This window comes from Petromyzon marinus, chromosome 21 (genome assembly GCF_048934315.1).
Source record: "Petromyzon marinus isolate PM22_M1 ecotype Great Lakes invasive population chromosome 21, UKy_Petmar_22M1.pri1.0, whole genome shotgun sequence".
Classification (NCBI taxonomy): Eukaryota; Metazoa; Chordata; class Hyperoartia; order Petromyzontiformes; family Petromyzontidae; genus Petromyzon; species Petromyzon marinus.
In genome coordinates, this window is record NC_133687.1 from 7,526,044 (window position 1) to 7,537,035 (window position 10,992).

At 50.8% G+C, this 10,992-nt stretch overlaps 1 protein-coding gene across 2 annotated transcripts in view; it reads right to left on the minus strand.

The window, feature by feature from the left end:
- Positions 1–8,330, minus strand: part of LOC116944439 (branched-chain-amino-acid aminotransferase, cytosolic-like) — a 48,235-nt gene extending 39,905 nt beyond the window's left edge. For both annotated transcript variants that reach the window (XR_012942519.1, XM_076068494.1), the window contains exon 1: positions 8,115–8,330. Coding sequence is in view for 1 of the 2 variants with exons in the window: in XM_076068494.1 (XP_075924609.1) it covers positions 8,115–8,165 (51 nt within the window). In the remaining variant the exon portion in view is untranslated. The remainder of the gene's footprint in view (positions 1–8,114) is intronic.
- Between the last annotated feature and the right edge of the window lie 2,662 nt (positions 8,331–10,992).

Genomic DNA, 10,992 nt, shown 5'->3' on the forward strand with positions numbered 1-10,992 from the left:
ATAACCGCCCGATAAAAATAGAATACGATGCGATAACCGATTCACTTTGTATTTCTCGTATTTAAACAAAGGTATTGTGTACAACACTGAACTCGTTACCACCGCCGGACATGCCAACGAGGGCACTGCTGTGTCTGGTCCAGGCACACCTCACGCCGGAATGTTGCAATGTTGGCGACGGCAGCGTCTGAATTACCGCTCTGACAAACTCCCACACCCATCGGTCTCGAGGTCGGTGCTCTTCATTACAGGGCCCTGCACGGCCACTAGCGGCCCCCCTGGTGCCCCCCCCCCCCCTCCGACAAGACGCAAAAGTGACAACACCCCCCCTCCCCCATCATCATCATCGTGCTGCTGTCAAACCCAACAACAATGGTTTCAAATGTGTAGCGGCAACCTCGCTCACACTGATGTCTTATCGTCGGTGAAAGTGCCCCCCCCCACCCCTCTGAAAAGTAGTGAAGAACGCTGCTGTATGTTGGTCCTGAAATCTCACCTAGAATGACAAATTTATATATTTACATTTCTAAATGTGTAATGACTTGACACTTCTCTTGAGATGGCACTTCATTGAAGACGCGTTCACTTTACATCAGGCGGAGACCCCACCGCAACAGCCCCGAGTCTCCCGCGCATCTCCCCCTTATATACCAACACAAGGCCACGCCCCCCTTCTCGAACCTTCTCGCTGACTCTGGACACTTGCTCCACCGGCAGACTCCACCATCCACTTCCGTCACCTGACCACGCTCCCTTCTCGATCATTCCGGTGGCCACCAGTCCCTTCTCACTCACAGCTGACACCCGTGTCATTACCTCCCGTGCCACCGGTCCCTTCGCACTCACAGCTGACTCCCCTGTCATTAGCTCCCGTGGCCACCAGTCCCTTCGCACTCACAGCTGATACCGCTGTCATTACCTCCCGTGGCCACCAGTCCCTTCGCACTCACTGCTGACTCCTCCTGTCACTACCTCCCGTGGCCACCAGTCCCTGTGCACTCACAATTGATACCCCTGTCATTACCTCCCGTGGCCACCAGTCCCTTCGCACTCACAGCTGATACCCCTGTCATTACCTCCCGTGGCCACCAGTCCCTTCACACTCACAGCTGATACCCCTGTCATTAGCACCGTGGCCACCAGTCCCTTCGCACTCACAGCTGATACCCCTGTCCTTCCCTCCCGTGGCCACTAGTCCCCTCACACCGCATGCAGGCTCGAATGTACTGTATTAGATCTTATCGATGAAAGTGGTCCCCCACTGCTCTGGGTCTTCCCCTTGGCTCCTGCCCCCCCCCCCAGGGGCCCACTCCAATGTCCATCTCTGTAACCCGGTGAACCTTAAACGAACCTGTTACAACGCAACAATCCATCCGGCACCTGCACATGAGCAGATTGCATTGCTCCGTCTCCCACGTTGGACGTGCAGTGCTCCCGGGTAAGGCCCAGTGAGCTATACAGCTCTTTTCAGAAGCGACCTGGCGTCTTGGCCACAAATGACAGCTCAACGAAGTGGCTTATCACGTGGCCATTTTTATAGCAGCCATAGCCGGAGGACCCAGAGGAGCAGTCCCGTATTAGGGCACGTTAGCCCGGAAGCAGTACTTCCCCAGGCAGTGGTGATAGAAGGACTGTTGCCCTGAGTGTGCCGGGTTGCACTGCCGAACGTTGTGTTAAATAAATAGTGTTGCCTCCAAGACCCGCGTCCGACGTCTCCAGAATCAGCAACATTACACATAAGCAACATTGCAAACCTCTCCGCAAGAGGAGAAACACCATCCGCTTATTTCGTTTACTGCTTCTTTCGGTAAAGTCACGTAGAAGGGAAGCAATAAAATAATAAAAATTTAAAACACTAAAATTCTCACGACGTTTCGACTGCAACACAAGCAATCATCATCAGGTGTTGTGGTTTTCACACCTGATGATGATTGCTTGTGTTGCAGTCGAAAGGTCGTGAGAATTGTATTGTTTTATATTTTTATTATTTTTTTGTTTCCCTTCTACGTGACTTTACCGAAAGAACCAAACATTAATCCCTGCAGTCACGAAAGCTTTAAATCAAAATTTGCTTAAATTCTCTTACAACTTTCGATTAACACGCTCGCCTACGTACAACGACGCTTGTGCTTGATTTGTATTACGTCATATATTACGTAACGCTGCGTCAAGCTAGGACTCGTGTCTTTCACGGGAGGCTTCCCTGCCCGCAGCATCTGTCGATTCACTAAACATCGTTTCAAGCGGGGGCGACTCTCTACCCATGACGGGACGTGTCGAGGCGGGTCCACAGTTTTTGCTTGTGCCGTTTTGAAATCGGTGCTGGTGGAAGTTTTGCACCACCTCAGCGGACCCTGGGAACCCCAATGGGTTTGTGTAAAGAATATTTTGCGTTTATTTTTACACGCTTTCTTTTAACTCGCTCTGTCTATTGTTGTTGGCGTTGTATCCTCAAATCTTGCAACTCAATTTTAACCCACTTCCCAATGTGGTATCGACTGCAAACTTGGTATACTTATGTCATACTGATGACAATACTATATTCTATCATTAAAATTAATATTTTTAACGTTATTTTTTTATATGTTATGTTTCGGCTTGGCTCTAATTGTCCACGCTCAACTGACGTTGGCTGTAATTGACCACGGTCCCCTTACGTTATGGGAAGCTTCGGGGCCACTTCCTGGAATTGTGGAGTTCTGCCATTACTAGTTCGGTACATTTCATAAAATCGTGTCTTAAAAAAAAATATATTACTTTTTTTCTCTCTTCTGGAGAGAGACGGATTTCCCGCAGTGTTTCCGGGCTCACTCTCCGTGATCTGGTGAGGAGTTCGTAGTTGAGCCGCTGCTGCTCCTCCGCATCGAGAGGAGCCAGTTGGAGGTGGTTCGGGCACCCAGTAAGGATGCCCCCCTCGTAGACTCCCCCTGGAACTCTACCGGGCAGCAGCAACGCCCCACCGGGGGAAGACCCCGGGACGATGTCGCTCGGCTGGCCTGGGAGCTCCTGGGAATTCCCCAGGAAGAGCTACAGACTTGTATATAAACTAGATTCAAAGCTTTCGTGACTGCAGGAATTACTCTGGTTCTTTCGGTAAAGTCACGTAGAAATACATAAAATAAAATAATAATATCAGTTTAACACGTAGGCTTTCGCGACCAATATTATTCATAGTAAAGGTTTTTGGGTTAGATCGCGTTTATTTATAAATGTGTCGTAACCCTCCACCACCCGACACGGCCAATCAGCAAAAAAAGTGTCACGTTGACAAAAGACAAATAATTCACTACTTCAGCCCACCGGTGTGTGAAACGTCGTACTCAAACTGTAAATGTGGATTAACTCTTCAACACACCGGTGGGCTGAAGTAGTGAATTATTTGTCTTTTGTCAACGTGACACTTTTTTTGCTGATTGGCCGTGTCGGGTGGTGGAGGGTTACGACACATTTATAAATAAACGCGATCTAACCCAAAAACCTTTACTATGAAAAATAATAATATAATACGCCGTTTCGATTGCAACACAAGCAACCATCAACAGGTACAAATGAATGAGAAAACAAACCTAGTAAACTTGGAAATATAATGCAATACACCTGGTTGATTAACGTTCTTCCAAAGAATGCTAAATTTGAGAGAGGGACAAAACACAGACACGAAAGATACACAGACATACACACACGCGGAGAGAGACTCACACAGAGACAAACAGAGAGAGAGAGAGAGACACACACATAGGCACACAGAAAGACGTCTCTCTGTCCAGACTTTAAATAGAGAGAGAGGGTGGGGGGGGGCGTGTAAAAAAAGTGTAGACGTCACAGACAAAAAGCCGGGCACGTGGCACCGGGTAAGAACCACCAGCGGATGGCCATGAGTTTCCTTCCGATGGCAGCAGGGAACGGCAACTGTCCAATAAGAGGTTTTGTTTTGGGGTTAAATCGCGCAAATATATAAATGTGTCGTTAAACCCGCCACCACCCGACACAGCCAATTAGTGAGGTTTGTCACGTAAACAGAACGTGGCCAATTCGTTACTGGTACAGCACACCGGTGCGTTGGAAAGCAAATTCCACAACATTTACAGTCTGAGTACGACGTTTCGCCATCAGGCTGTCCCGCCTTACTAATTGGCTGTGTCGGGGTGGTGGCGGGTTAAACGACACATTTATATATTTACGCGATCCAACCCAAAAAAAAAAATAACCTATATTATGGATAATATCGGTCGCGAAAGGCCTACCGCGTGTTAAACTGAAATGCAACCCTCTTCACTCCCCTCTCACGTACAAGAGCAAGATGCCATCGTGGCCAAAAGCCATTGATGCCACCGTGCGTTTAAAAGCGCACGGCTGCAGTGGCTACCTAATAACGGAAGGAAGAGCGCGTTCCAGCCTGCCGCGGGAGCTCGTCGCAAAGCGCACGCGATGCATCCGAGAGCATCTTCGTTCGATGGCCAGCCAAAAGCCGCCGCTGCAATGCTTTGGACTCCAGCACAAGTTCGGCGCGGTCCACGATCTTCCCTTTGTGGGAAGTTTGACGCCCATCAACTTCCCACGCTGCGTCCCGAGCAGTGCGGTCGATTTAACCGCGCGGTCCATCGTCATGCGAGGGGAGAAGCCCCCCGCGGTACTTCCACAGCCGCCCTGCCAAAATTAGCTTCTTGTTTATTGGCCGAGTCCCATAGCCGTCCACGATCGCGTCCGGTGAGTGCCAGTGTAAGCTGAACTATACAAACTAAACTATTAAAACTATTTTTTTATTATTATTGTTATTATAGCAGGTAAGGCCCACCGAGCTCTATTCGCTATTGTTAGAAGCGAGCTGGCTATCACAAATGATAGCTCAACGAAGTGGTCTTATCACGTGGAAATGTACACCAGCCAAATACTCTAAACGCGTGACGTTGATTCTAAATGTGGAGGGGGGGAAAACCGGAGGACCCGGAGAAAAATCCACGTGACCACGGGGAGAGAGACACTTAAACTCCAAATATACAGCAGACGTTAGGGTTGGGATCGAACCCACGACCTCCTGTATACCAGGCGAGGTAGTTAACATCTCCTAGCCACCGTGATGATGATAGAGAGACACTTAAACTCCAAATATACAGCAGGCGTTAGGGTTGGAATCGAACCCACGACCTCCTGTATACCGGGCGAGGTAGTTAACATCCCCTAGCCACCGTGATGATGATAGAGAGAGACGCAAACTCCAAATATACAGTAGGCATCAGGGTCGCGATCGAACTCACGACCTCCTGTATACCGGGCGAGGTAGTTAACATCTCATAGCCACCGTAGCGCCCCTATTCCCTGCAATGGACATAGGCAGGTATGGACTGACCATAGGCACTGGCGGAGCCAGTGGGGAGGGGGGAGGGTGGCACGTGCCCCCCCCCCCCCCAATGATACGATCGAAATCCCTCATTTCGATCGGATCATTGGGGTTTATTAGTAATAAATCGCCATTTTGCGACCCCCACTGCCACTGTGTAGCAGATTATTACGTGCCAGGGACTCTATGAGATGATAGGACAATAGTCTGAGTTCATAATTGGCAATAAGTAACGGCAAAGCGGTTATAAGTGACTCAGAATTGTGCGCAGTTGCGTCTACAGAGTCCACGACTTCCCTGAAGGCATCGACACCTCCAGTGAGCGCGGTGCCGATCACACCACGCGGTTCGAACTCGACACCTCGATCCATGGCTGCGCCATCGCCGTAAACGTGTCGAATAAAAAGCAAGGGACAAGTCCTTGCTTACTAACTCCTATCATTTTTAACTGCTGGAGGGGTTGCCCCCCTTACCTGAAAATCCTGGCTCCACCACAGGACAGGGCAAATGTCAGAGGGCCGGTGGTGGGCCGGTGCGTGTGGGGAAACTACAATTACCATTCGCCCATAGCCCCCCCCCCCCCCCCAATGTGCACAGGGGCCGTCCATAAATGACGTCACGCACCTAAAGGGGGGGGGGGTGTCAGACATTTGTGACGATGTGTGACGAGAGAGGGGGGGGGGGGTTGAGAAATGTGACGTCACATAAAAAATGCGCAACTTTAAATAAATATAGACAACACGTTCTACTTAATTAAACAGACTTTTAAATAAATGTTTTCTCCTACAACATCAGAGTGCAGAGCTTTGTGACGTCATATTTGAGGGGGGGAGGTCTGATTTTTTGTGACGCCGTGTGACGAGGGAGGGAGGGGGGGTGTAAAAAATCGTCCAAAATCGCGTGACGTCATTTATGGACGGCCCCACAGCGGTGTGTTCACAAAGGCCCGTGGACCGACGTTCGGAGTCCCAGTGCCGTCGTCACGTTGTGCACAAAGCCGCGCGCGCCTGTTGGGACATCGCGGGCAACCGGAGATGCCATCGCGCGTTCCACGTGTGGCACATTAGGAAGGGACCACTCTTTTAATCATTTCCTCGTGCAGCAAGGGGGTAAAGCGTCGTTCTGTGAAAGTCCTGATGTGCTGTGCAGTGCATCAATGCACGTGCGTACGGCAGCGCGTGATGACCGTGTTGGGCCTGTTTAGGTGGCTGGCAGGGTTATTGAATAACCGCACTTGGACACCAGTCACGTGGTTGATGGCAAGCATCCTGCCCAACGTCCTTAAATCCGAGTGTGCAACGCACGGATCCCAAACAGGCCGAGCCAACTGCATTGCAGCACCACGTGAGAGCCAAGGGCACTGCGACCCAGATTCAAACGATTAAACACCCCCCCCCCCCTCTCCATCCCTCCCGCTCTCTCTCCATCCCATCCCTACACATTCCCGGTCCCTCGCCCCCCATCGCCACCAATTGTATCGGGTTTCCACGCTCGTGCCACGTGGTGGAGCTGAAACAACCACAAACTCCCCCCCCACCACCACCACTCACCCGAACCCATCCCCTAAAGCCAGAGTTGTTCAAATCTGGGGTTTGTTTTGCAATAACTGTACTGTACTGCCCCCCCTCCCCCTCCCCCCCCCCCAAAAAAAAACAAATGTTTAAAAAATATATTCGATTACCAGTTGGCCGCACAATGTACGAACAAACACGTCCCTGGCAATAAACAGAGCGCCTTTAGCCTTTTACTGGCTGAAAAACGACGGATGACGACGCAGTGGGTCTCGGTGCGAGTCTGTGGGTCTCGGTGCGAGTCTGTGGGTCTCGGTGCGAGTCTGTGGGTCTCGGTGCGAGTCTGTGGGTCTCGGTGCGAGTCTGTGGGTCTCGGTGCGAGTCTGTGGGTCTCGGTGCGAGTCTGTGGGTCTCGGTGCGAGTCTGTGGGTCTCGGTGCGAGTCTGTGGGTCTCGGTGCGAGTCTGTGGGTCTCGGTGCGAGGACCTAGCGCAGTTGGCATTGGTGAGGAATTCCGCGTGAGTACAATACCAATATGCGTGCGTGTGTGTGTGTATAGTGGGGAGCGTTGGTGTAGCAGTTAGCGTGCTGCGCTGCGAACCTAGCGACCTGGGTTCGATTCCCGCTCATGGCCAACACCACAGTGAGGATTATTTGAACCGGTCCTTGGCCTCGCCTAGGTCGACTCAGGCTCAAATGAGTACCTGGTGCGGTGTGTAAACATCGCCACTGGGGAGACAAAGGTGGCCGGGCGCGGTGCTGGCCACCCACCCCCTCGCTAACAGCACTTGCCCCAACAGTCTGATCGGGTTATACGTGGGATCTTTGTGTGTCGTACACCGTCGTCCACCTGACACGTATATAAAATACATATTATTGTCAGGGGACATACACGTGCCATGTCATTATTAATATGAGCTTCAGTACACCTGTGTGCCGATAGGGAAATCCACAACACATTTGATCAAATTTGGCGCTGGCAATTTCATGCAGCCAGTGTCATCAGCTCGGCGAGTTGCTCGAGGCAATCACACTCGAGAGACATGCGCCCACGGCTACGCTGAAAATGCAGGCGAACAGAGCGAACGCCCCTGTACGAACAAGGCAACGGTGCAAATGAGAGGGTATAAGAGAGAGAGAGAGAGAACAAATATTATAATCTATCCCCAAACCGAAGCACGACCGGAGAGGAATAATACCTTTTTTTCAAGTTACAAATTAATTTAAATCGGTTGCCTGCAGGCTGAGTTTTACACCACAAGTTACCGTGCGCGGTGGCGATGACTTGGACACTTCTTCCAGCGCTGCGTTGCTCATGGCTTCTGATGGCTGTGGCGAAAGCGTTGGTGCTAACTCCCCCCTGTAACGGCGAGAAGCTTTTGTCGGGGAGGGGTAAAGAGGATGAAGAACCGGTGTGGCAACTTTTGAATGAATCCAATGTGCCACGTGGAGCACCCACTTCGTATAAAATGGGGCGTAGTTCGCCTCCGGCGGAGCTGGCAGAGGTACCGATGAGATATTTTGGCAGGCTCCTCGCTCATGCATATTCAAAAATAGTACGCGCACGGGCCCTTGCCATGCGTGTGAACACGCGGCTGAGCGCAGGCTTCATTAAGTCGCGTACCACCGCTCGCTTGCGTGCGGTGCATCGGCTATAGGGTGCAGTAACTATGCGGTTGCAATCGACGGCGCAGTAGTAGTTCGCGTGCAGGTCGGCGATGCGAGCGACGCTCGGTGAAGGCGGTGGCAGAAAGTGACATTGCCAGGCGAGCACCACCTCGCCCGTAAAGAATCCGAATCTTTAGTTACCACGAAGGAATCGGATGAGTTGTAAAGCCCTTTTTTTGCACACGTGTCCAGTATTCACAGATGTCCAGAAAATAAGTCGCCTGGCAGAGGAGAAGATTCAATGTGAAGACGATTCAATGTGAAGTGAACACCGTTTTAGCCAAGACTTAAAGCTTTGAATGGGAGTCGAAAAATGTGCACAATTTATCGTGTGTATATATTATATGATTTGTGTGGCTTATGTGAACACTTACGACAGCGAAATAAATAGAATCATCATCCCTAAAACCGTGACAATTTTCGCCAAGCCGAGGGAAGACGGGGTGAGTCGCTATGTTCCTTCGCACTCGGCCAACCCGATTGAAACTAAAACTTTTTTAAATTTTAACAGATAAGGCCACCAAGCTATATTCGCTATTTTTATAAGCGACCTGGCAATCACAAATGAGAGCTCGACGAAGTTGGCTCATCATCATCACGTGGAAATTTACAGCAGTCGCCAAATACTCTGAAACGCGTGGTGACGTTGATTCTCAATGCGGAGGAGGAAAAAAACCGGAGAACCCTGGAGAAAAAAGCCATGCGACCAAGGGGAGAGAGAGAGACACGCAAACTCCAAATATACAGCAGCAGGCTTCAGGGTCGTGATCGAACCCACGACCTCCTGTACACCGGGCGAGGGAGTTAAGATCTCCTAGCCATCGTGATGATGATGAGAGACACGCAAACTCCAAATATACAGCAGCAGGCGTCAGGGTCGCGATCGAACCCACGACCTCGTGTACACCAGGCGACGTAGTTAACATCTGGCCACTGAGCTATATTAACTCTTTTTCAAAAGCGATCTGGCTATCACAAATGATAGCTCAACAAAGTGGTTCAAATCACGTGGACATTTACGGCAGCCACATACTCTTAAAAAGGCATGTTTCTAAATGCGGAGGGAAAACCCGGAGAAAAAACATCCACGCGGGAGATAGCAGTCGAAGCAAAAACTGCGTCTTCACGTGAGAAATGTAGAATATAAGAAGCAAATCAGTGTTAAATATGCACATGTACAGTAAAGAAATACAAGTTGATTCTAAATTTGAAGGCGAAAAAAACCAGGCCTGCAGAAAAATCCACGCGACCACAGAGAGAGACACGCATGCTCCAAATACACAGCAGGCGTCAGGGAAGTAACCAATCATACATACGCATGGAATCTGTGACAACTTCGGACATACACACATCTATCTATCCATCCAAAATCCGTTGTTAGCAGGGCGGAGGTCAATTAGTGGGGGAGTGAGTGGTTTAGTCGCTAGTGGAAGTTAGCTACCACCTATGTCGTTATCCCGTACGTTTATGTAATTACCCTTTCGTCGGGGTGCTGTAGTAAACGTGTTGCCTCCAAGTTCTAGCGTGTGTCTCCATGCATGCCACTACATTTGTATAAAGCCCACGCGGGTTTTGTTATCTGCAAGCTTTGGGCAACCCCTTTGATGCATACGGCCAGGTTCACCCCCCCCCCCCCCCCCCGACAAAGCAACATGAATATGAATTAATGTCTAATTTTCATCAGATCATCTTGACAAGAGTTATTGTGACCCCCCCCCCCTCCTCCACATTACCGACAGACGGGATAGCCATCTCACTCCACTGCTGGATGAAAGCCTGCCCCGCCCCGTTGTGATGGCTCAGGTATTAGTTAGTTAGTTTTTTACCAACAGAGAGAGTACTTGACGCACTGATCAGCGTGGGCTTGGTGACATTTCGGGCTGCGTGGTGGTGGTGGTGGTGCAGTACCACCTCCGATTGGCACGGTTGTTGGCCACGTAGGGTGCGAAAGAAGTTCAACAAAGAGTGAACATTTTTCGCTCGCCACTGATGCCAGCCGCGGACGAAAAATCAAACTCGGGTCACCGGGGTGTAGAGTGCAGCGCGCTAAACGCTCGCGGCGCTCCGCCAATGTTGATGAATACGACACACGGATCACATCACGTGTGCAGGAATCGATTGCTGGGGGGCGGGGGGGTTGGAGTGTGTTCCCGGGTACGTGAGAGCGTGGTGGGTCGGTCAGCGCGCTGCAATCACGAGCCCGACTGCCACCAGCTCGATTCCCGCTCACGGCCGATATCGGTGACGAATATCTGAACAGGTCCTGGGCATCCCCTAGATCGGCTCGGCCTAAGATGAGTTAGCGTGCCTTAGTGTGGTGTGTAAACATCAGCAATGGGGTGACGAAGGTGGCCGGACGTGGTGGTGGCCACCTAGCCCCCTCGTGTTGCCGTGTTGGCCTCCATAGGTGCACGCTAACAGCACCTGCCCCAAGAGTCTGTTTATGCTACAGGGGAGAGGGAATATTGTGGCCTTT